The sequence below is a fragment of the Anarhichas minor genome, unplaced genomic scaffold (genome assembly GCF_050575085.1).
Source record: "Anarhichas minor isolate MPS153535 unplaced genomic scaffold, ASM5057508v1 ptg000002l, whole genome shotgun sequence".
In the NCBI taxonomy this organism is placed as follows: Eukaryota; Metazoa; Chordata; class Actinopteri; order Perciformes; family Anarhichadidae; genus Anarhichas; species Anarhichas minor.
In genome coordinates this window covers 8,108,540-8,134,034 of record NW_027466448.1, presented here as the reverse complement: position 1 = coordinate 8,134,034, position 25,495 = coordinate 8,108,540, and the positions used below count along the sequence as shown (strand labels likewise).

Below are 25,495 nucleotides of genomic sequence, written 5' to 3'. Positions count from 1 at the left end.
ACAGTTTGGGTTTAGCAATGCAACTTTTGAAATCATTATTATTATTAGTAGTACTTTTTTGTAATAAAGTACAAAATTCCACCACGTGACTCTAACATTTACCCATAATATGCTCATCCATTTCTTCATCAACACACACATCACCATTAATGCGCTATTGCTTTAATATTAATGATAAATAGTTCTATTTTCAGATAAAATATCCTATATTGAAAAACATTGCGCAGTCACAGCTAAACAGCAGAGTTTCATACGAGGATGGCGGCAGCCCTTTCACTGGCACTTTTTGGGATATTTTCTCTTCAGTTTTGTTTTTCCGTTTCAAACAGCAACACAATTATGTTTTTTTTCTGATATATTCTTTGTATATATTTTCACCATATACTATGAAACCATTGAGACTATATTGAAACCTGAGAAAACATGCATTTTTAGAAAAGGTTGTGCTTTAAAATCCTTGCCTTCCCTTTAGACTGTGGAAGGAAACGGAGGATAGATTCTGAGAGGAGAGATGGACGGTAAAATTAAAAAAAAGTGGAGAGTCGGAGATAGAAGACAAACAGAATTAAAGAAGGATCACTGAAGTATTTGTAAAGTCCACAGTGAAACCTCTTCAGAACTATTTCCACAATATGTACCGCTCCAGTTCTGCAGACCAACAGCTAGTTTGGACAGTTTGACTTCAATTTTGAGGACGATGGCTTTTGTAGATACAGTCAAATGTTATCTTAGCTCCTTCACGACTCTCTCTTATTGAATTATGCAACCAATAAGGCATGGTGGCTTCATGGATTGATTGTTATTAATGGTTTCAGTCATATGGAAATATCTCCGAACACTTAAAGCGAGGCACTTGTTATGCTTAAGTCTACGAACTGAAGAGAAACACCAGAGAGATGAAAATGAAAAGATCGATACAAAGAGTTAAAGCGAAGGAACATGCTTCACAGATGATCGTTATTAAGACCCATAGTGCATTTTTTTGCCAGTGAGAGGGTTCCCATATTTAAACAAGTGAGTGCAAAAACAAACCAAAAAAATTAAATCACTTAATTGCAGTTTGTCCACTACATCACAGCATGGGGGATCAGAGAAATTGCATTGAATGGAATGTAACCAAGATCCACAGCACCACATATGAGAGAGAGAGAGAGAGACTGAGAGAGCGAGAGAGAGAGACTAAGAGAGAGAGAGAGAGAGACTAAGAGAGAGAGAGGCAGAGAGCGGGCTCAGTAGCTCAGCCTTGGACAGTAAACATCGCACAGCCAGCTTGTGGAGATCAAACAGCGGGGCAAATTTTTTTTTTCTTTAACTTTAGTGTTCCAAAAAGTACAACTGCATGCAAAGCATTCCCATTTAAAACAATGCAAAAATGAGGTAATAGTTTTTTTTCATAGCATTTTTGTGTTATTTCTAAATAAATAAATTATGATTCAATACCCAATCCAACCCCCCCCGAAAAACTATAGAAAATGAAATACATACCCACAATATCTACAGTTAGTAATAAATTATGATTGTTAAATACTTAAGGCATCTCAACTGACAACACCCTGTGTAAACTATGAAAACTTCATCACGGATGACTCCACTACAGGAAGGAGGCAGTTTCGACACCGGCAGTGCACAAGACAAGGGGAGGAAATAATCCCAGTTAATTGATCCTTAACCCACGAGGCTAAAAAAAAAAAAAGGTCTCATAGTGCGTAGGACAGTGAGGGTCCTAAAGGCATCCTGTAGAACTGAAAAGACAAGAAAAAAAAAAAGAAAAAAGAGAAGTGAAAACTGGTCAGGCCGAGTGTTACCAGCCTGAGGGTTTTCCTGCTGTTGTGTCTGTGTGCACTGCGAGAGGGAGGCTGCCTCCGTCGCATCACGTTCTACATGTTCTAGCAATACAGCATAGCAACCAGCATAGCAACCACGAGGGGAGGTCTGTCACACAAATACACAAAATCAATACGCAAGCTCCTCTCTCTCTGTCTCTCTCTCTCTCTCTGCTCAAACACTGCATGAATCTATACCTAAATATAAACCAACGCAAATGCAATACCAAGGGGAAAAAAACCCTTTTTTGTTGCTATAACTATTGTCACATGTGCTTGTTCTTTAGGCAATAAGGTAAACATTAAACCCATCGTTGCCACCAAAGGGGGACAGGATGAACACACGCTACAAGTCAGGGGAGCAGCCACTGACACTGTTTTTTGTTGTTTTTTTGTTTGTTAGTGTTGAGAAGATAGTCACAGCTCAGATTAACTAAGTCATGCAAAGCCATCTCTGTACCTTTTTTTTTTTTTAATTGAAGAAACGCTACCAAAGCTAACAGCCCAAGTCGACAACGAAACATGCATTTTTTTAAAGTACACACTGTTCAGATGAAGAAACAGGTACATGGGCAGCTCAGTCTCCCTCCCACCTCGCTCTGCAGTTCCATTTTTCATCCCTGTTTTTTTTCTTTTTTTTTTTGGCTTTGTGTTGTGTCAGCGCTCCAGCGCCATGCGGTTAACCTACAGTGAGTTAACGACTAGGTGTTGCCTCGAACCCCTTGAAACACACACATTTGCACTCTTTGAACAGCCACGCATTTGTTAGACACATTCTTTAAGTCACACACAGCAGGGCAGAGCACACACACACACACACACACGCACACACACACACACACACACACACACACACACACACACGTGAACCTGCGCGCCAGGTTCAAGCTACACCGTGACAAAAATGCATTTTGGTAAAATTACTTTCTACCTATTTTTAAAATACAACAAACGACTCAATCACTGGGCTCTGTTTTCCACGGCAGTGAAAGAGACCTACTCACACGACACCAACCCAAAGTAAATGTACAACTGTATTGCAAAATGTCAAAGCTGCATGATAGAATTAAAACACTCAGCTAGCTGCTGCTTCCCCCCCAAAGAAGGCGACAGCGCATCAGATATCACTTGTTGGTTACTGCTACTCTACTACGACCACAAATGATCTTTAGGTAAACATGGCATCAGAGCATTTGTTAAGCTTTCGTGTGTGGCAGAATATTCATTTTGATTGAAGTGTGTTTGAAAAGAGAGAAATATATATTTGTATATATATATATATAGAGAGAGAGAGAAAGAGAGAGATACAAAGAGAGAAAGTAGCCAGCTCAGTGTGGGGTTATGTGTTTTCCACTCTCAGGACATTAAGTCATGGCTTTGAGGACATGCTACACAGCCCAGGACTACCTACAGTACAACACCACAACAGCAACAACGACCCACTTACGACCAGCAAGCTACGAGTAAACCCTGTGTACATGAGTGTGTGTGTGTGTGTGTGTGTCAGTGTGTGTGCGTCTGCGTGTTTTTTGCCTCCGGAGGGATGTGCTTCTATATAAAAAGAGTTGGCTTCTCTTGCAGTTAGTTTTCCTGGCTTGGCTCAGTAAAGCGTGAGTCAGAAGGGTGGTGATGTCACATGAAGTCTGAAGACATTTGGCAAAGCACCCAACAGGGGAGGGGGAGGGGAGAGGGGGGGGGGGGGGGGGGGGTAGGCCGGTAAAGCCGAGGTGGAAGAAAGCAGGAACCACGCGAAGGTGATTGACAAGGAAGGGGGGGGTTGAAATCTCATCAGCTGTCGGGGTTCAGCTGTGTTTCGATGTCAACTCGACAGATCGGACACTTCCTGCTGGTGGCCAGCCATTGGTCCACGCAGCCCTGGTGGAAGAGGTGCATGCAGGGCAATCTCCTGGAGGACAGAGAGACAGAGAGAGACAAAGTCAATGTTGAGTCTGGTATGTGCTTGCAAAGAAACTTCTGAAACCAACAGGGAGTTCATTTTGTTCATTCAGGCACGCAGAGGCAACTTCTGTCGAGTCTATCAATCCCACATGCCTCTCTGACAGCTGAGACTCCACATGCTGTAATCTGACCTCATCACGGGACACGGGTCTTATCCCCTGAATTTCTCACCCACAGCTTGGTTTTAAACACATGTGTAGGTGCAACAATTTGGAAAAGATTTGCTTTCAGGTGGAGTTAAATGAAAAGGCCGATTTCTCTCGTATCTGTCTGTTAAATGGGAAGCGAGAGCCGGCACCCGGTTAGCTTAGCTTAGCACAAAGACTGGAAACAGGGGGTCTGTAACAAAATCTGGCTACTAATTGTCTTAACTATTGTTGTTACGACTGTTTCAAGCTGAGTCAGGCAGAACAAAGTTGGACGCGTTGTAATTTGGAGTGACCCTGTATGTCTAATGTGAGCAACAGGGAAGATCTAGCTACCAGTTAATGGTTTGTAATTTAGCATTTAGCAAATTTATTTCACAGCGAAAGGTTGACTGAGTCGAGAAGTCTGTAACATTTTTACTTAAATATAAAATCCCACAGCGTCCATCCATTTTTAATCATTACTTCATTTATTTAAAGGAGAAAGATGAGAAGATCAAAACCGCTCTCATATTCAACGTGGTATCAGCCTAACTCTCCGCCATCAAGCAAATGAGCGTAATTCCCAAATTGTTTTTGTGGGAAAAAAGTAGGATTGTGGGAGCTACGAAGCGTTTCTGACCTGACGTCCTCTGCGTCCTCCAGCATGGACAAACAGATGGTGCATTTCTCGTCCACATCTGTTTCCTCCTCCTCCCCAATCTTCAGCAGCAGGGGCTTTCTCTGTTAGCAGGTCAGATTACACAGAGACGAAAGGTAGGCTCAGAAAAGCGAATACAAAGAAATGTGAATGTATTTAATGGTGTACGTCTCTGTGTGTTACGCCTTACCTTCTTGTATTTGTGTGGAAAGGTGAACCGCTCTATGGTTGTCTGAACCGCTCCTCTGCTGACACTCCCCAGACGGTCCTCCAGCTGCAACAACTCCTGGGGAGAATTGGACATCCAGTTGAGATTAGTATAAAGAAGAAGGAAACAAATAGTAATAATAACAATAAAACAGCTACTAAATGGACCTCCGGTGAGATGGTTTTCAGGGTTAAGAATGTAGGAACGGGTTTACCTCATAACTTTCTCGCACAGCGGTGGCGTGCCTCGAAGGATTCAGACTTTGCAGTGCCAACAGGTGCAGCTGGGGGTACGGGTAGTTTCTGATTTCATGCACAACCTAACAAAAGAGAACTCGTCATCACAATACAGGAATGTGATAGTCGTCAGACACCAGTTTTCTCCATTGTTTTAATGCATTGTTAGAAACAAAAGAAAGACTCATTTTTGAGAATACTGAAGATGAACAAACAACAAAACTGTGTTTCTCTTTTCGAGACGCCAAAAGCAGTTGGCAGAGGTGGATCAAATCGATGGAGCAAAACCTAAACTTACAGGTTAAGATATCTATGATGCACAGGACAACTTAATGATCAAACATACCACTTGTGCAGAGGATGTGTTCCTGGGGAAGTGGTGCATTCGAGGGGAGGCCAGGTAATGCTGATAGTGCTGTGGAAGCTGCTGGAGCTGGTACTGGTGGTGAGGGAGGCCGGCATCAACGCTGAGATCCCTGCAGGCAGACAGACAGGCGACTAAATCAACATCATCGCCCTCGCGAGGCACCGTGACAGACAGACAGACAGACGGGTGCAGCGATGACAGGGCGTGATCGTGTCTCTGCTCTGCGGGACTCTCGTTAACTTCCGAACGGTGACCTACCAGTCGGTGCCCTCGGCCAGGTACCGCTGCTGCTGTGTCATTTGCTGGGGAACGTGGAGGGGAGGGGAGAACTCATAGCCTGAGCGCAGTCGGTGAGGGTTCAGGGGAATACGCTCCTGGGTTCTTCTGCAATGAGATAAAGATAAGATTCAATGCCTGTCTTGGTGTTTCGTCTGTGTGCGTCTATACTTGCATGCAGGCGGCGGTGGTTCTACCTGGAGTGGGGGAGGATCCTGCGGTGCTGGGCTTCAAGGAGCTGCTGCTGGATGAGGTATTGCTGGTGTAAGGCCTGAGGTAGGAATGGAGGCCCCGGCACATCCTGGAACTGAGGGGGTGCAGGCAGGGCAGTGAGGGGCGGGTGGTGTGCCGGCGGCAGGTGGGGGGCAAGGCCGGTCTGAGGCGGCTGGCTGCCGTGTCCCAGAGGGAACTCTGCTGAGATGGGCGCCTGGGGAGCGCCCAGGTGAAAGTGTCGGCAGGAGGTAGCATGGCTGTGTTGATGCCTGGTGAAGTGCGCTCCTACGGGTAAATAAATGCAAGTGGTCAGGAATGAATCCGATAGGCCCGGGGTCACTTTCACTCAGACAGACAGACGCTACAGAGAAACCCAGACAAACCAGTGAAGAGTACGCACCGACGCAAGCGCTCTCTGGCTTCCTCACCCACACACACACACACACACACACACACACACACACACACACACACAAACCAATCACACAGAGAGAACATGAAAATAGGAGAGCACTGACACAGGAAGGGACGGGACAAGACAAGACAGACAAAACAGCAGATGGAGTACACAGACATTGAGGCCCCTGTGAAGCACCATCTAAACCCACACACAGATTGCGCCCAATGGCCTGCCTCTCCACTTGCCATAGCTCAGCCGGCAGGATGGATGGATCCTCACTAACAGCCCGGTGTGCTCCCGAGAAGATCTACAGCACCGAGGGGTTGCCTCTGGTCCACTGCTAGTCAATTGAATGGATTCGGGCTGTGTATTATGTCTGCCGTTTGAAGGAACAAATCTTTAACTGATTTCTCATTAATAACCCTCCACAGCAACTGAGGCGAGTTCAAAGGATTCACCTACCCCCCCCCCCCCCCCCCTATCAGAGGTGGAGGAGACATGAGATTGTGTGCTAGTCCCACTGAATCACCTCGGTATCAAGTTGCACAAGACAATCAATACAAATTACTCCGAGCTCAGATAAAGGAGGGCCGGGAGGAGGGGGCGAGGTGGGGGCCAACAGTTACTACTCCAGCTGCCCATTACAGCGCTCTAGCTTTCTGGAACAGGAAGCAGACAGCAGGTTGGGGGGGGGTAGATAATGAAGTACCGGAGCATTGTGTGTTTGCTTGGTTAGGAAGAAAGAATAGTCTCATCTACTGTTGTGTCAGCAGTCAGGCAGATTAAAGCAGGAGGTGTTAAACGGTAATATGGAGCGACAATCTACGTCTAATATGAAGAGGGGAGATCATTTAGCTATCAGTTGATGGTCTGGGATACATTCAGCAAGTGCTGACTAATCTATTTTACAGTCGACGGTTCACTGCTAATTATTAAGTCTATAACATTTTTGTGTAAACACAAAATCCAACATTTTGGGTATATGCATATTCACTTTCTCTCTCTAAGAGTTGAAGATCGATACTCTGATTACCAGATATGCCTACCACTCACTAATGAACTTGTTGTATTTTGGTTGTTTAATCTGTACAAATACTGAAGCACTGTTGTCGTTCTATGGGGCTTTAGATGGAGGACTATTTCTTGGCTTTAGTAAATTGCCTGCGGAGACGTTTCTGGTCCCAGCCGAGAAATAGTCACTTCAGTTATTGTATACATTAAAAACACGAGATGTAATGTGTTGATCAGGGAGCTTTCAATACTTTTGCAGAGCCAGACGAGCAGTTTCCTCCTAGTCTTTGTGCTGTAAACTAAGCTGCTCACCAGTGGCTGGATTTTGCCTTTATATTTTAAAATGAGAGTGGTATCAATCTCCACCAGAAGGCAAATAAGCATATTTCCCAAAGTGTCAAACAATTCCTTTAATTGTTGCTTATACGACATGTTTGCATGGCTGTTGTTTTGCTCCGCTGCGTACAACCTTGGGACATGGGAAGCCGGTGAACCTTGAGAGCCTCGAGCAAACCGAAAACAATATTTGGCACGAGGAGGTAGAGCAGAAATGGCAGAATGCTGGTTTGGATTGGCAAAAGGGCGGAAGATCACTTTTGTATGAAGCCCGTGACCCGGCAAGACTGGACTCAGAGTGAAGCTTCAAGTAAATATCAAATGATTTGTCTCTGGGCTCTTTCACAGCATGAACTGCTGACATTAATATTTGACATATTGCAGTGCTGCCAGCAACAAGCCCCCGATGTTGTTATTGTTACATCGCTGCTTCCGACTTTGACTTTCAGATACAACAGGCCTGATTGGTGCAGAACAGACCCCCCCCCACACACATACATACATACATACATACATACATACATACAGCACACACACTCATACACTCCCATCCACCTCTCCTCACCCCCGAGCTGCTGCACAGGCAGCCCCTCCCCCACGGCTTAGCTGCGGCATGGTGTCCCTACGTGAGCGACGGCCCGTAAGCCCTGCCCAGCCGCGACTGCAGCAGTCTGACATCAAACCTGTCTCTCCCCCCCGCTTCCATCACTGCAGCTTTATCATCGCACCTCCCCTCTAACATAATCCTGTCTTCTGCCTGGTGCGGTGGTCCTCCATCATGTGACACTGTGAGCCCAGTGTATGCAGTTTTCACTGAAACCCCCCCTCATGGCCACACCAGCTGATGTCACTGATTGGCACAACTCCCAATCAGAGTGAGGGACTGATGAGTGGAATCAGCTTGCATGTTGCTCAGCTGGCCTGGAAAGCTGCACACAAATGGCAACATGACACACGCTGGCACACCACTCACTGACCTTGATGCTAAGCATCAGGCGAATGGGGGGGGGGGAAGGTAAGCGCACGGTGGAAGACAAAGCATTTGATATTAAAGTGGTCTGTAGCAAGGCAGCCACTGTGAAACAACTTGTGCGTTACAGCTGTTGAGTTATTTAAAAGTGTGTCGCTGTGGTCGCGGGAGAAACACGGCTGTGTCTCAGACGCTCCTTGCGTCGGCATGTAAATAACTCTCGGCTATTTCCGACACGGTGAACAGATGTAAGGCTCAAGTGGCTGGAGCAGGACGGCAAGAAATCCCAGCCTTTAAAACTGAAAATTTATATTTAAAAATGCTGAATACGTTAAAATGAAGTGACACCAGAGTCTGCGCTGCATGTTGTTGACCAGTCTACCCACTTTTAAAGTGTTCACAGAAGGAAAGGCTTGTTAATGCATTGTTTAAAGTGAGAGCAGCTTTCGAACCAAATGCACACTCAAAAAAAACTTAAAAGGAAAAATGAGAATTTAAGGTCTAATATTGACATTTAGAACTTGTGTAATTAAAGACTTGGAAGACCACAAATTACATTACTATCTTATATTAACAAAAAGCCTTTACATGACTGACTTCCTGCAATAAATAATCTGAATTTGTGCTGTTATCACAAGCTACGAAGGCATTACTGTTTATAGGTATATATTCTTAAAACCAACGATATGCTTCTCTGTGATTGTATTTGTATAACTGTCAAGGTCTGTTCTATTACCATGAGCAGGACGAGACGAATGAGGCCAATATGTTACAACATTCCAAACATGCAAAGATAAAACGCTTCACAGATGAAATATTTCCTTATGGTTATTGAACTGAATTGATCTCTAATTATGCTACACATTTGGAGACTATTGACAGTTGTACAGTTAGATGAGAAGATCTATACTGCTCTTGTTTAATCTATACAGCAATTATTGTTGGTAATGTGCACATAAACCCTCGTACATCATTTTACCCCTCGTTTTTGCATGAGTGACACAAACGGGATATAACGTGTTAATCAGTGAGCTTTAGAGGCGCTGGTAGATGATCTTTGTTACCTTTAGACAGACCAGTCAAGCTGTTTCTCAGTCTTTATGCTAAGCTAAGCTAACCAGCTGCTGGCCGAGCATCATCGAATTCTCTGCCAGAGAGCGAATACGATTTCCCTAAGTGTTGACTTCCTTTCATAACCAGTGTTTAATGTAATGAGGAGACTTCAAAGTTATTTTTGTTCTAAGAAACCATGCGGTCAATACCTCGAGGTATAGCTGGGCGGTATCCAATACCATGAGCTGATATTCTTTTTGTACCGTGGTGTACAAAAGTTTGTTTTAGACCATTTCAGAGAATGATGCGAATACATTTTGTATGATTTTTGCATGATTATCCCAAAAAAAAAAGCACTTTTAGTTGATTTTCACACAAAATTGACTGACCAAATATATTGACATCTAAAAACAAAATGATATATACCTAGACAGATGATTGTATCCATATCGCCCAAAGTTGTTCCAATGTTAACTCCTCACCAGTGATCACCAATGATATGAGGTTTAGGCTGCGCTTTGTTTTGTAAACAGTGTATGATTTAGGAGGAAATGACAGCGTGTAACATTAAAGATCAATGCCGTTGTGTTTCAGTTACATGCTTTTGTTATTCTTTTTTCTTTATAGAAAATGTGGCTGCCCCTACTCCGACGTAAGCAGAGGATCGACTTGAAACTCTGTCAAAGACAGCTGAGAAATGAGAGCACATAGAGTGAGGGGACCGTCTCAGTGACAGCACAGTGTGGAGGGAGGAGGGGAGGAACACATGGAAATCAGCAAAAAGCACACTGAAGGTTAGAAAGAAAACTACAGTCTTTATTGGAAAATATTAGTATGTGTGGCACTGTGTGATAATAGTAATAAGAGTAATATATCCTTATATATAACCATAATAATACCATGCAAATAAAGACCAAAGGCAAGGCCCGACCATGCTCTCTGTAGGGTTAACGGAACAGAAGCAGCATCCAATGAGTAGATGTGTATGCTTACAGCACATTTCAGTATAGCAGGGACATCTCTACACAAAGTTTACATTGGAATCTGCTGTTCAATGTGGAAAAACAAAAAGTATAAAATGACCATGCATTAGGATCTAATACAAGAACATAAGGTAGAAAACCACAACCAAAGAATAAAAGACATTTTCATTCTAAAAAGGAGTTCTACAGCAGTGCAGGATATACACATCCCTGTAAAATGGATAGCATTCTGGAGGTGTCTGAGGAGGGGGTGGGGGGCTGTGATTGATAGTGGGGGATTTTCAAAATGGCAAGATGAGTTAGACTGGAGTCTAGTCAATTGATTGTTACTGACTAAATCAATTCAGCTAGCAGGAACAAAGGCTTTCACACACGGATAGGATTATGGTGAGCCGTTTGGACGCCGCTATAACAGGTGCAGTGGACCATCAGAGGTGAAACTCAAACTACACGTATCGGCCAATTGGGTGAATGTTAGGATAGCCGGATTATCGGTCAAAAAAAGTGATCATACAAGTGCTTTGTTGACTACAAAAGCTGGTACAATGCACCTTTCTAATAGGGGATGGAGACAAAATTGGAGTTCGATCAAGCCTGGCTGTAATCGAATCTGGGAGGTGTGTGTGTGTGTGTGTGGGGGGGGGGGGGGGGGGGAATCAAAATGTATCCACTTTACAGAAATTTACAGCAGAATGTAGTCTATCCACACTGAATGGGAGAATCACAATGACAGTTTGTAGTAAAATCTAACGCTACAATGGGTTATTCACTGAAGAGCAACATGACAGTTTTAAATAAAGACAAACTGCTTTCTACAGAAAAGGTGTTATTCTTTAGTCTGTTACACAGAAGGATACGGTATGAGTGGGAACTCTGGTGTTTTTTTTTTGTTTTTTTTTAATGCCAATGTCGTCTTCAGATGGAAAGAGGAAATGAGGAAGAAGGGGGTTCACAATACAGCTAGATGCAGAGAACAGGCAGAGGCTACGGCAGACAGCAGCAGATGATCGTTAGCTACACAATGGAGGGGGACAAAGGTCTGAGAAATGCGGAATGTAGAGCCAGCCTCGATACTATGGAACAGGAAAAAAGAACACAAATAAAAGCACAATGAAATCATTGGTGCTACTGCATGTAGTTTTAACAATGCACGTCAAACTATTACCACTATTATTATTATTACATAACACAGATAGCCTACCGCAATGGAGGATGATTAGAGCTAGTATGCCTAATTCAGTGATTACTCATATTTCTGTTTATTTTAGATTTTTACTGCACCTGCGCCGCAATTTGCAGGTTTTCATTTGACGCTTTTTTTATTTTTTTTTATCGCACACACGTTTTGAGGTTTAAGTTAAAATGCCACCATTTTATACCATTTTTAAAATAGCCATTAACATGAACTACGGCCATCACGCTACCTGTGTTTTATGGGAAGAGCACTTAATTGAAGCTAACTCTGGGTTAAAAAAATGAGCGCAGGAGATGAACACACTCCATGCATGTTGCACACAAAGGGACACGCATCCCTTGTCATGTTATCGGTTGTCAGCTTCGATTCAGATACTTGCTCTGGGACCACATTAAAGACAAAAAGCTGTGGATGTTTATTAGCTAAAGCTAGTATAATGTGTCTGTATATGAAGCTACTGGTAATTGTTCAGTAACGTTAGCTTAGCGGTGACTGCACACAAAAAAAAATACCCCGCTGCAAACGCACGTAAACACCACGCAGTGGGAGATAAACCAGCTGAGGATAAAAGAAGCCATTTGACAGCTGCTGTCATTTTGGTGCATTTAACGAACCCTGAAACGTCCTAAAAAACAAACGTCTATTTCCTCTTATATAACATTCAATGTCTTAAGTCACACTAACCACGCTTTAAAGGTCTCTCATGCGACGCTACGGTTAGCACAACGGCTAATGTTGTCTACGCTCGACTGTCGCTATTATGCTGGCTTGCGTTTTTTTTTTTTTTTTTTGTTGCTAGCAGGTGTCAGCTCTGTTTACATCATTTGAGGACATTTAAAAAGAAGGAAAAGCCGAGAGATTTGTTAGGGTTAGGATAAGAAGATATATCGAGATAGTCATACCTCTATTTCTAACTGAGCCGAAGACGGGGAGAACCAGATATCCAACATGTACTAACACCATCCTGGGTCCTTCTTTGTTGTGTGGGTAGCCAGTGAGACAGATGGTCCATGGAAATGATCCCCTCCAGTCCTCTGCACATTCAAACGGACAGACACACACAGACGCGAGCGACCAATCACTGGAGCCCTCCGATCAGGACCCTCCGGCACTGACACCCCCGCTCCACCAATGGGATGTCTGCGTTCTGGAAAGCCCCGCCCCCATGACTGAAGCCATCAGCCCCAGATAAGGTACTGTAAACTTACTTGGTAGAGCTGCTTTCTTGTCGGCGACCCTCAAATAGACATCTGGTTAGATGTCACCCCAGCGAGCCACATTAACATTTATCTATAATTAATTATTAGTAAAGGAATTCAATGATAAACATTTCCCAGTAGCCTCATCTGTAACTTATTATTATTATTATTATTATTATTATCGAGCAACTTTCAATCATCTGTTTCAGAGGGAAATGTTAGACTTTTGCTCCACTACATTTACCTTAAATTGTTATACAACACCTATGGTTTAGGATTAAAGGCCGTGCATATACACATTGGTGTTTTTAAACTGTTGTGGGAAATTTGCAAAACTAAACTGGGATTTAGGCTACTTCTCACTGAGGAGTAGTTAGGTCAGATGATTCACTGGCTCCCAAAAGCAGGAACAATAACATGAAACTATGATTCAATATGCTGTACCCAAGAACATTTATCAGCCAAACTACCAGTTATCTTGATTTTACATGCAAAACAAGTGATACATTTATATAAGCTGATGCATGATGTATGATTGAAGGCCTTGCGTACCCACACCGGTGTTGTCAAACTACAAACAAAGCAACATTAGAAGAAAATTCTATTAATTCATAAGGCTTTAATGTTCGGCAAAGAAATATCTTCACCAGTTTAATTCCTCTTCCCTGTAAGCACACTGAACATCTGACGCTCCACATGACCAAAGACTACATAGCCCGTTTGTAATAGAAATCTTTGTTTTTTTTTAAGGACAAGAAAACTAGTTAGATTAAATGTAATTATAGTTTAATCGTATTATTGTTCACTTTGGGAGACAGTGGATTGGTTGTCCCAGCCAGGAAGGCTCAGTGAGACGTAACCAACAAACGTAGCTGAATAATCTGCAACAGAATAAATATTAAATTCTTTATAATTATAACTCCTTTTGAAAAAGAACCTCTCCCCACGTTGTACCATTTCCCTGTATAGCAGATATGCTTAAAACTGTCTGTGTCCTGAAAATGTCTCTGCCTTTAGTGTTAAGCCTGAAGGGTGAAGGAACAGATGGGCATGGGGAGGCTGAGGGGGTCACAAAACTCTTAGTCCCATATGTCCTCGTCTTCCAGTTCCCACCATCTCATTTTTAAGCCTGCGGTGCCACACAAAGAGCCTTTCACAATGCCTTACTATCGGTGCAGGTCGAACTACTGCAGTTTCCTTTACTCACACATAACAGGTCTTTTTAATACCGTCTAACTATCACTTCATACTGCAAAACTTTTATAATTCAGAACATGAAAACAGTGGCAAGTGTTTGATTTTCTTAAGACCTTTCTGACATGTTGCCTAATTTATATATGATCAGAGCTAACTAACGGTTATCATTATTATTGATTCCAAGAAATAGTTTAGTCGATGAAATCTAAAAACTACAAAGATTGAAAAATAAAAATACTAATTAGACCCAAAGTTGAAATCTTCAAATGTTTTGTTTCATAAGAAGTCCAAAACCTAAAGACGTTATGTTAACACTGATATATGCTAAAGAGAAGCTTGAAAATATACTGAAAGTGATTAATCAATAGTAAGTTTATTTTTCTGTCGTTCAACGAATTAATTAAATATCTACATTTTCCCGTTAGAGCTTTTACTTTTATTTTCATAAGAAATTATTTTAAATATTTTTTAGCAGAGCAAGCAAGTAAAAGTTAGTTTTCCTCACTAGTGATCAGTAGTCATGCGCAGCACTTATTAACAAGGGAGCTGTCATTTTGAATAAACCCGGAACAGCACTTGTAAAACCGAATCTAAAGCTGCAGCACTAAAAAGACATCTGCAGGAGGACGGATACTTATTTCTGGCTTTTGAGAGTGAGCCAGCACACTCGCTGCTCTGTGAGGCCACCGCTGCCCTGTAAAGATTAGCATACAGCTGATGTTCTGCCCCCTGAGGGTGAAAAGAGCCGGCTACAGGGCTCTGGTTTCAGGAGCAGGGCCCCGAAGACTGCATTGCTCCACTCCCTCATTGTCCTCTTCATGTGAACTCCATATGTCCCCCTAGCGGCAGGTGTCGCAGGATGACCTCTGACCCGGCCTGCTACTTTCGTGGGCGACGATGTATTGTTCACGGCGAGGCATTTGTCTAGACTGTTAGGCAACAGGATAAAAGAAAAACAATGAGACACGTCGTTAGATTTTGTACCTATGATGGCAATTCTTCTGAACTTGTGAAGAACACTTTTTGATAGACACGACTTTGGGCTTTAGATTCATGCATTAGTGCGCTGCCATTATTTAAGTTTGATGTTTTTAAAGTAGAATTTAAGTAACATTGTTTGCTGAAGTTGTAGTTAAAGTTGTCTCAAAGGAGGAAAAACACGCAACAAATGTCAATGTGTTCAGTTCAAAGACTTCAGTCCCAATTAGACTTCTTTTGAAAGCCACTTTAACAAGTAGACTACATGTCCTAAAATGAATGCGTTTTCTAGAGACAAAGAAACAAACTGCTGGACAAGAGGCTCATTAAATAATGCTCTATTTATTTCGTTTTAAAATAGTTTCTTTTTGTTCTACAGACATAATTACAAGGAAGTCAAGGTCTTGCAGAAGCAACAAAATAAACCCCTTTTTATTAATTTAAAATACTGACAGTAAAATATAACAGAAGAGCAAAGCTAAATTACTGGTAATGAGGATAATATCTGACTTGAGGTTAAAGATGTGACCACACATGCGATGTGCAACCATAGTCGAGCACCACTGCCCCTTTTTCAACCAAACCATCACCAGAGACATGACCAACATTTAGTAATAATCCTAAGGAACTATAGCAAAATGGGTTTTGCAAGCAGAAGTGGTCTGGTAAAAAGAATTGTCATTACAGTGGTAGCTGCATAGAGTGGAAAGAACTGGCCAAAGGAAAACAATATCACATTTGACTGAACTTGTATCTCGAGTTGGAAACAGAGTTCGTCATTTCACAACAAATGCATCGACTTCCAACTGAAAATATTTACTTACAGAGCAAATAAAAAATGGAAGCAAAATTAAAATCCAGAAAGAAAAACTGAAAAAAAAAAAATCCATTTAGACTTTGGTTTCGTTCCTTTTTATATTTGGGATTTTCCCTTCTGTGACCAGCAGAAGGGAAAACAATTTGATTCTCAAACCTCACTTCGGAGAGTAGACGTTGTTTGATATGAAATAAAACAAGTGTTACAACAGTGTGTGAAGTTGGATGGTGGATTAAAAGTGTACCAGTGTGGCTGCAGTACTGCACGAAGACAAAAATAAGACCACGAGGAAAGCGAGCAAGCAGGCTCTGAGGATCAGGGTAAAAACAGTTCATACAGTAAAAGGTTCTACTATCAACGCCCAAACGTGGGTACAAACTCACCACTTAAAAGTATTTTTTTATGTATTTGTGTGCTAAATTCACATCTATTATTAAAATATTTATTGTTGATAGCAAAATCCACTGCTCTGTAAGGTAAAAGAATACGCTTTGTACGATTTCTAACAGAAAATAGTGCACTTTTCAAGGCATTCAGGCCATCTTGCTTTGTGTTCAATGGAAGATGCATTTCCTCAGCTGTTGTAAAGGGGTCCCCAGAGGTTTAAAGGTGTCCGCTCTAGAAGACGAGCACGCAAACAATAAGTGCAGCCAGTCCGCACCGCAGGGTCACCTGGGACACACTCACTCTGTGGCTTCCAAACCTAAAAACATAATTTTCAAGAGACACAGCATTGCTATTGCTAATATACCACAACATAGTGCTGTGGTAGAAATGAGTCATTGTGTAGTGTCTTTTTCCTTCTAAACGGTGGAGTTTAACCAGTTGGTTTCTGTGTTTTCATAAAAAAAACGTAATTTATTGTAAAATGGTAGAAGCAGAAAGAAAAGCTGTGGATTTAAATCAAGACATTTGGGGAAATAAACTTATTGTCTTTCTGGTGAGGATGGATACCACTCATTTCTGGAGGTGGTGTCAATCTACTCGTCTGACTCTCGGCAAGAAAGCAAATGAGCGGAATTCCCAAAATGTGAAACTATTCTTTTGAGAATCTCTTTCCGCCATCACCAGAGCACGAGCTGTACCAACGCTGGACAAAGCAGAGTGAAGCAAAGCTATCAATGCAGACTGGAGTAAATACGAAACCAGTGGTGAGACTTTGGAAAACAACCGTAGACCGGTACAAAGCAGACTTTGTGCCCCACTGTACAACAGAGAGTGAACCAGCTGCCGTTTGTGCCTTGACCACCACAGGGGACTGCAGATAAAAAAAATGCCGAATCTGATAATATGCCGTTCAGAGTCTGTAGTGAAGCAGGTCGACGGCCGTGACGCGATACCGACCTGCTCTTAAGCAGCAACTTGACGTTTTCACTAAACAGCTTGCAAGCGCACAACACGAAATGACCTAAATCTGTCAACGAGGGGTAATTGAGGTATTAAATGAAGGTAGGATATTGCTATCATTAACGGATAAATCAGCCGTACGCACTTTTTCCACCTGCACTTGAAGTGCCGTGCCATTTTTTTTTTATTACAACTAAACTGAGTTCGGGGGAATCACGTCAGTAGAATGGCTTTGATACATACGATTTGTTTAACAGCAAGTTAAAAACAAACGGTGCTCTGGAGCGGGAAGAGTCCACGAGCGGTTACAGGCGAGGCCACAACTATAGGAGGGGTTTCAGCCGTAACATGGCGGCGAGAGGGAGGAGGAGTGAGCGGGAGAAACGAGGAGTCTTCAGTGTACAAGTTGTCTAAAGTAGGTATTTGTGTCCGGCGTCCTCGTCCAGGGTGAGGTCCACCACTTCGGGTGGGGACACCCAGTTGGGCTGAGGGGAAACAGTAGTCCAGAGCTGTGGTTGATTTGTGCTGTTTAACTGCTCCACTGATTTCTCCTTCCAGGTGGACAGATTCTTTATTACTCCTCCGCATGGGTGAGCGCATCTGGAAGAAGAATAATAATTTAAAAAAAAGATGAATTCATACACTTATTCACAAATAAAAAGGAACATTTAAATTAAAGATAAGGTTTCCCCACTGAAAGTCTTTACCGTGCTTTCTCTTGCACTCCGACTATTTCCACCTCGCTGTCAGAGGAGGCGATGTTAATCTGGCCCTTGTTGTGGTGAGAACTTTCCTTGTGCGACAGCTCTGCCTCCACGTGGCCTGAAACAAATAAAAGGAACAGAGTCACACATTGTGAAGCGGACCGGAGCAAGTAGAGAGCTTCAGGCCTTGCTGACGCATTTAAAAAACAGTGCAGCTGCTTTGACACGCACGAGAACGGAAACGATGAATCCGACACTTGTGTTGCTGAGAAGCTGACTGGATAGCATGGAGCGACACACTGAGACAGAACAGAAATTGTGGACTTTATATTCATGTTTTGACAATGCCGGCTAGTCGGTTACAAAAGGTCAATTCTTCAGTCTTGAAGCAAGGAAGCGAGAGTATTTTTTTTTCCCCATAGCACCCAATGCAAAGCCAGTGGTGTGTGGGATGAAGGCAGCAATACTTCAAAGGCGTCTTGCTGACATTAATAAGACCATTTCCCCCACATAGCAAGTTGCTTATTGATGACACCCATGCCTCTAAATGTCCCGTCTTCACTGAGAGGAGTGGAAAGTATCAGTTTGGATTCAGCGGGTTTGTAACTGACCTGAGACAGAGCACAGAGCTCTTATACACCCAGAGTGAGCTGCCATATCCCGGCCTCTGTGTGTTTTTAGCTCATGCTTTATCACCGTGGGCCGGACTGTCTCCACACTCATACTCTCCTGGTTAGAATCAGTGTCTGAAATATCATAGTGACCCACTACTGGAAGCGCGTCTGCAGAGAACAAAGAAAACACTTCATTATTCAAATCATGCTTTGGAATCGTAGGACTGACACTGCGTCCGTAGTCCAGTAGTGAAATGAAACATTTTGGCCTTTTCACTTTTGACAGCACTAAAAGAAACGCTCCGAAAATGTGAATAATGTGATCACTTCTCAAAGCTACACGAGCGAGGCTTTTGTATTCGAGGAGTAAATAAGTAAACCCGTAGCATTTATTTTTCTCTGCATTTATTGCTTTTAAAATAACAGCCATTCACATAAAAACTACACAAGATTACAGTCATTACAAAACACTTCAAAATTGTCTTACTCAGTGAGTGAAATGTAGCGGGATAATAACTGCCAAACAACAGAAGAATAACTGTGGAAAAGAGGGAACATGTATTTTTGTTCTACCCTGTAAAAGGAGTCCCTGGGAGAAACGCACACACACTATCATCCAGACGTGTGTGTGTGTGAGGGGGTTCGTCTGGACAGCATGTACTATGAGAGAACAATGCCTATGAATAGCTGATTGGGCTGCAATAGACAGGTACCGGAGAAAGAGAGGGCGTGCCGATGTAAAGGCCATGTATTAAAGATAGAAAAAGGATGAATGTAAACCAGGATAGTCTCTTTGGTAAACGGTGGACTGTCCTTAGTGTTGTTTTTAATGCACACAGTGTGTGATTGTATGAGGCTCCCTTTACCACGTTGACAAAACAGCCGATTTTAAAGGGTTACTTCAGTTTGAACAAATGGATGCAGTTATTGGATCCATTTAAACCCAAATGCAAGTAAGTATGCACTACGGACCAAAAACACCAATATTCACACAATTTGAAAACAATTAGGCCAAGAGAAAACAACCAAATAGATAAAACGTTCAGTCAGTCACCATTTATCAGCAAAGCTACACCTTGCACACATGCTGCTGATGAAAACCAGTTTGGCCTAGCACATTCTATATACTAATATAACCACATGCAAACAGGTGGGGAAACGAGGCCTCCAGCGTTTTGTAAAACTGACGTAGGGCTACATATACACGTACAGAAAATGTAACACTTTTTTTTTTTTAAACATCCTAACTATAAATATGATTAGGCCAAAGATTCCTTCATCAATGTCAGTGATGGTTAGTGTTAAGAACTATCAGTAGAAGTAGTTCGAGGATTGTTTCCACCTCAAAGACCACAGGATCTGAACCAAAGAAGGCCACTTGATTGCTCAGATCAGTCCGTGTTTTTTTTTTTTTTTTAGGAAATCCGTAAACATTGCCATGCACCACACTGCAGCTGTATTACTGCTGTATATCCGTTAGTTTGATGCCTGGGTTTTCAGTTTGAAGCTGCGGTGACACGGGCCAAGCTGGCAGACCAGTGCAAATAGGAAACTAACTAGGCGGCTGTTGTACGAGTGAAGATTTGAGGCTCTTGACACTGCAGCTGATAGCCACAACATAGGAACCCATGCCTTATCTGATGTTCACAACCTACACACAGGCTACTAAAAATAAACAGTGGGAGTCGGTCCTCCCTCACTAGTTTCTTGTTACTGCACAAAGGCAGCAATAGCAGCAAATGTAACAGAAACGCAAACCGTAGAAAATGTAAACACTTCTAATCTAATTATGTCATAGGATTTAAAAAAAGCAAGAATTGTGTGGGTTAGTATATTGTGTTTATAGTTTTAAGCAAATCTATATTGTTATGTAAATGTTAGTAAAGCTATACCACCAAAACAAAGGTTGTCCCAAGACCCTGAACCATCTATAAGCAGAGTGCAAACATAGTTCAGGAGAAAGGAGGCTAATGTAGAGTGTTGAACTGAATTTCTAAAGAGATGCTCTAGCTATCATTCCCAGCATGAAGTCAGAATGACAAGGCACATGCTGTTAAGCAGCCCCCCCCCCCCCCATCTAGCACTGTCCTAATGGCTGCCCAGGTGCTGTAATGCACAGTCTGAATGAATGACAGTCAGCTTCTGTTTGTGTGCGTGTGCGTACAGCTGGTACACAAAAACAAACGAGCCATATGAAGAGTAATAGAATAAGAGCCCTGACTGGACAGTCCACTGAGATGCGCCCTGTGTCCGTGTCACAGATGCTGCCGAAATGAAACGGGTGAGTTGAATTATTCTGAATGTCAAATCTCACAGTGATTCAGTGCCAGCAGATTAAAACGGGCCCTCGGGTCTGCACACAAGTTCAAATAACCAGCTCGGGCCCAGCTGCTGTTGATGGTGTATCCGTTCAGTGACCTCGCATCGTTAACCTATTAACACCTACTGCCGTGCTTTCGGCATCAACTAGTTCTACACTTGGTAACATCTAAGTAAGTGAAATCTAAACATTCAAGAGGCCGGGGTCTGGAACACCTAGATTCCCGTTCTGAGTGACCACTTCAGGTAGGATGATGTTGTTGTTGTTTATGGGGGTGGAGGTGAGACTGTTGTTGTCTCGCGCCAACATGTAGGCAGCCATAGTCTCGGAAGACTCCGACGACGGCAAAAAGGAACTGGGCTGGGACGGGCGTACCCCCTGGGAGGGGCGCTGCTGCCCCTCTAGGGCGTCACTTGAGCGTTTGGACGAGTCGTTGTCTGAGTCGAGGTGTGCGAGCTTTTCCATCCAGACGCGGAAGCGCTCCTCGGTCTGACGCTGCATCACAGCAAATCGCGTCATGGCCTCCTCCAGAACACTGCCGATGCCGTTCCTGTCCCACGAACTGGTGTCCAGCAGCCCATGAATCTGGGCGCCCACTCTGGATCTCTCCGACGCACGTCTGAAGCCAGCTTTAAAGACATTGAGGCCAAAGCCATAAGAAAATACAGTAGCACTGTCATGCTTCGGAGGTGGACTTTTGTATTAAAGAGAAAAATGACAGTTTGTTTTTTTGGTTACGTGCAGATTGACCCTTTCATGCTGATGGACTACATCATGCAGTTGAAGCACTCAAATCTATGTGCGGGATGTAAAAATGGTTGAAAACATTTCATGTAGTACGGATCCCTAAAGAGAGATAACTGGATGTCTCGGACGACTGGTTTAGTGACCGTGGTTTGAAAAATGTGTTAGAGACTTTGAGGTAAAAACACCCATTTGAAGCAAATTCATTATGAAACTATGATGGACAAAAGATATGTTTAACTATATTTTCTGCTAAAACTTCGATCATCTTAAAATATACCGTAGGGTTAGTATCAGCCAAAAATAGGCACCGTGTAGTGCCCCTGGAAAAAAAAACCTAATACTAGATAAACTAGTTCCATTCTGGAAACACACAAGTGAGCTAAACAATTAATTTAAACAAACCAAACCAAATATATTATATTCTAGGAAATGCAATCTCAGTGAAAAGATCAGCCTAAAGTAAATGAAGAGACTTCAACACCAGCAGCAGGCCTGTAAATACCACCCAGCTAGTAGTTACTTATAGAACTCAACCCACCGAAGAGATTTCTACAATCGTCAGGAAACGTCAGTCAGAGCTGCATATCCATTCATATTTTCTAGACGATGACACAAGAGCTATGCGACAGGTCAAAGGTGCAACAGAACTCATTGTAGAGAAGAGAACCACCTGTTTGCAAGACAGAGTGACGAGCAGGATAGAGCTAAGGAATATTCAAAAGCAGGATACTAAATGCCTAGTAGTCTTAAGGTGCTAGACAGTCACTAAATAGACTTTTAAATTGACTTTTAAGCATTCTGATAAAATGGCACATCCAATATGATGGCGTCTAAACTCGCAGGTGTAAGACCGTTCCTACCAGCACACCAACGCTTAACCGCAACTGCGGAGTCTTGCAACTCGGACTAACACAGTGTGATCATACACCATTCACTGTCTATTTACAGCAAAGGCTGAGGATATAAATGGCCCATTGTTGAACTGCAGAGCTCGCAATGTAGGTTAGATTAACGCAACTCCGTTTCTACCATTCCACGAGTTGAGGAATGCCACTCGACTTCCACAGCATGCAAACGATGAGACAAAGTTCTAAAAGAACCATACATTGTATTACTAGAAGTGATGGCCCCCCTAAACAGACAGACTAACTATCCAAAAACAGGGTGAATGAAGAGATGGAGTGAGAAAATAACACCAAAAAAGAAAGTGATTGGATAAAACAAACACAAAAAGCGGTGCTTGCACAGATCTGTTAAAGGCTCTCTACAGCCCCATTACATGTTCTTACTATATGTGGCAAGTGAACACTTTAATTTGGCTTGCCTGAATTTTTTACATCATGCAGGCAGCCTCATATTATAAATATCTGTGTCAGACTGATTGCTTAGTCATACACTGTAGGCCTATACATTTTTACATCATTATGTGATCGTGTTTTACAGTGGCTGCTACTGTTACCCTGTACTACTACACGATGGTAGAAGTACTTTGCTATAAGCACGTGTTGTGAACATCGGATGTTACCTGTAATATCTGTCTTGATTGTCTTGCTACCTCCTGAAGTGTCATCGTCCTCGTCCTCAGAGGAGCTGGTGCTGGAGTCGCACGTGAGCTCGCTGTCACTCGTACTGCTGTCCTGCAGCAGGTTGTACTTCTTCCGCGCCGCTGCCTCCCGCTTTTGCCTCAGCAAACGCATTCGCTCCTTGTGTTTCTGGCTACGGTGACCTTTCACTTTTGCCAGCTTTCCATTGGTTTGTTTTTCCTGCCCTCCAGCTGCTACCAAGGTGGGCTGGCAACGGTTTTTCTTTGCAGCCATCACGTTAGGCAGCATCTCGCTCTCTGAACGTAACCGCCGGGACTTCCTCCCCCCTGTAGACGACGACTGCCTTCCTGCTGTCTGCCCAGGAGCATTCGAAGCTTCCATGTTGCCCTCTTCGTCTTTTCCAGTGGGAGGAGCAGCACCGTCTTCCCCTGAGGAGAGCGTGTCTGAGTCAGCGAGGTGGCCACTGGACGAGGGGGAGAGCATGCAGTTGTTCGAGGAGTCGCTCTCATAGATATGACGAGATACAGGCTTGTCGCTCCCTGTAGAGGCATGCTGGGACTCTGGGGAGTCTCGGCGGAGCTCCTTCATCAGGCATGGCATGGAGAGGAGACTCTGCTCACCCTCTGTAGTCAAGGGGCTGTCTCCCTCCTTTTCCCTCGGCGGTGAGCTGGTACTGGTGGTGGCCTCTGATTTTAGATGCTCGTCCTGAACAGAGCCTGTGGCTGACAGTGCTTCATCAAGGCACTCTGGGGGGCACTCAGCATCCACAAAATCCTCTGCCTTGTCTGAGTCAGCCATCTTCATGCTAGTTGAGCCCAAAGCCCAAAGGTCCAACAAACATGGACCAATGTGCCTGGACAGGAGCTCACCTGCTGGAGGAAAAACATATTACTAAGTACAGTCTAAATTATGTGCAAGAGGCTGGGTGTCTGACAGCATAGGCAATACATAAGGGCATTATTAAATAATGTGGACATACAGAAATATTATCACAATGGTCCCAAAATGAAACATTCCTTTTTAAACATGTAGATCTCCAGTTCAGCTATATACGTAAACAATAAAACAATTTTTCCTCCTTTACAAACTCTTGAGTTAAGACATTCTGTGCATTTTGTACTGGGTTAACATGTTATATAACTACTGACTGTTCACATACAAAAAACAAATAATCTCTCGAAATTGTATGCAACAATTTGGCCAGAATTTCCCGTTAGCGATATTGCCGGTATGCAATTGACGTTAGCTAGCTTCTACTTTTACGTCTCAAACAGCCTGCGTAACGTTTACATAAAAGTCCGCTACACCTCCCCAGCCACGTTAAACACAATGTGTGGAGTATGAGACATTTATTTATGATTGAATTAATTACTTTAATACGAGTTAGTTGGGTCTGTGGCTAACTGGAGAGCTAACACAGGCTTGGATCCAGACGCTACTTTTAGCTGCGTAGTGAAGCTAACCTCGGTCATAACCTAACACCCAGCAGCAAACTTGGCGAGAAGAAGACATGTCATTTGTAAATGTTCAGGTTGCAGGACAGCTGCCTCGCAAGATCCTAAAAATGGAATCCGTATCTAGCCACCCAGTGGCGTAACGAGCAGGATAATGTCAGCAGCTAACGGCTAACGCTATCTCAGTCAAAGCGGTAGCAGACTTAGCATTTCAGCTAAGCTAGTTATAACTTACCGCGGCGTTAGTTGTATTCTTCTTTTCCCAGTGTCGGACTTCTCAACATCTTCGGTATTTTGTAGCCTCTTTGATTTACGATGCATGGACAATGCACTGCTAAATACACTTTAATTCTTTACAACTTGGAATAATTTGAACGTGTTTTTGGCGCAGTGCGCTCGCACCTTTCGCGAGCCCAGATAGCAATTAGCAGTTAGCTGTGTGTATATTTTAAAATGTCTCCATCAGCCGTACGTCTCTCACAAAGCTACATGCACCACTTCCGGTATTTTCCCAATGGTCGAGCGCCCCTATGGGTGGGATGTTAATTCTACAGGAAGGGGAAACTACCTCAGGAGAGGACGGGCATGGACAGCAGGGGGACAGAGCAGCTACATGTTGTGGCCCTGGGGCACAAGGGACAAGTTTGACTCTCCTTAGGTTTTGGCAAAACACACAACAACTTCTTGGTTAGGTTCAAGAAAAGACCATTGTTTGTATTAAGATTAACCTTCTCTTGCAGAAAGCCACAAAGGTAATG

At 43.1% G+C, this 25,495-nt stretch overlaps 2 protein-coding genes across 7 annotated transcripts; both read right to left on the bottom strand.

Annotated features, from left to right (window-relative positions):
* Positions 1-10: 10 nt before the first annotated feature.
* Positions 11-12,939, bottom strand: ark2ca (arkadia (RNF111) C-terminal like ring finger ubiquitin ligase 2Ca). 3 transcript variants are annotated; one of them, XM_076088336.1, is made up of 8 exons: positions 12,719-12,939; positions 5,853-6,153; positions 5,638-5,763; positions 5,359-5,488; positions 4,991-5,095; positions 4,759-4,854; positions 4,551-4,651; positions 11-3,729 (listed from the first exon to the last, which is right to left on the bottom strand). In XM_076088336.1, exons 1-8 carry the CDS (start codon positions 12,777-12,779, stop codon positions 3,612-3,614), a joined length of 1,038 nt encoding a protein of 345 aa, XP_075944451.1. In that variant the 5' UTR covers positions 12,780-12,939; the 3' UTR covers positions 11-3,611. The 3 variants fall into 3 exon arrangements, 2 of the variants coding, with proteins under 2 accessions (XP_075944451.1, XP_075944461.1); XM_076088346.1 differs by having other exon boundaries at positions 4,759-4,851; XR_012953143.1 differs by lacking the exons at positions 11-3,729; positions 4,551-4,651; positions 4,759-4,854; ... (1 more) ...; positions 5,359-5,488; positions 5,638-5,763 and adding an exon at positions 8,344-11,694 and having other exon boundaries at positions 6,139-6,153; positions 12,719-12,879.
* Positions 12,940-15,513: 2,574 nt separating this feature from the next.
* ark2n (arkadia (rnf111) N-terminal like PKA signaling regulator 2n) lies at positions 15,514-25,223 on the bottom strand. Of its 4 annotated transcripts, none has more exons than XM_076088299.1 (5): positions 24,973-25,223; positions 23,265-24,155; positions 18,670-18,840; positions 18,062-18,176; positions 15,514-17,954 (listed from the first exon to the last, which is right to left on the bottom strand). In XM_076088299.1, exons 2-5 carry the CDS (start codon positions 24,085-24,087, stop codon positions 17,765-17,767), a joined length of 1,299 nt encoding a protein of 432 aa, XP_075944414.1. In that variant the 5' UTR covers positions 24,088-24,155; positions 24,973-25,223; the 3' UTR covers positions 15,514-17,764. The 4 variants fall into 4 exon arrangements, with proteins under 4 accessions (XP_075944414.1, XP_075944424.1, XP_075944441.1 ...); XM_076088309.1 differs by having other exon boundaries at positions 23,265-24,152; XM_076088326.1 differs by lacking the exon at positions 18,670-18,840 and having other exon boundaries at positions 24,973-25,220.
* Between the last annotated feature and the right edge of the window lie 272 nt (positions 25,224-25,495).

Bases quoted from the DNA above. Each gene is read 5' to 3' on its own strand.
- ark2ca (XM_076088336.1), bottom strand. From the start codon at position 12,779: ATGGTGTTAGTACATGTTGGATATCTGGTTCTCCCCGTCTTCGGCTCA. The intron at 6,154-12,718 runs GTATGACTATCT...ATTTACCCGTAG, and splicing joins CGGCTCAGTTAGAAATAGAG to GAGCGCACTTCACCAGGCAT. The intron at 5,096-5,358 runs GTATGTTTGATC...CTCTTTTGTTAG, and splicing joins ACACATCCTCTGCACAAGTG to GTTGTGCATGAAATCAGAAA.
- ark2n (XM_076088299.1), bottom strand. From the start codon at position 24,087: ATGAAGATGGCTGACTCAGACAAGGCAGAGGATTTTGTGGATGCTGAG. The intron at 18,841-23,264 runs GTAACATCCGAT...TGTTCTCTGCAG, and splicing joins AATCAAGACAGATATTACAG to ACGCGCTTCCAGTAGTGGGT. The intron at 18,177-18,669 runs GTCAGTTACAAA...TATTTGTTTCAG, and splicing joins AGCTCTGTGCTCTGTCTCAG to GCCACGTGGAGGCAGAGCTG.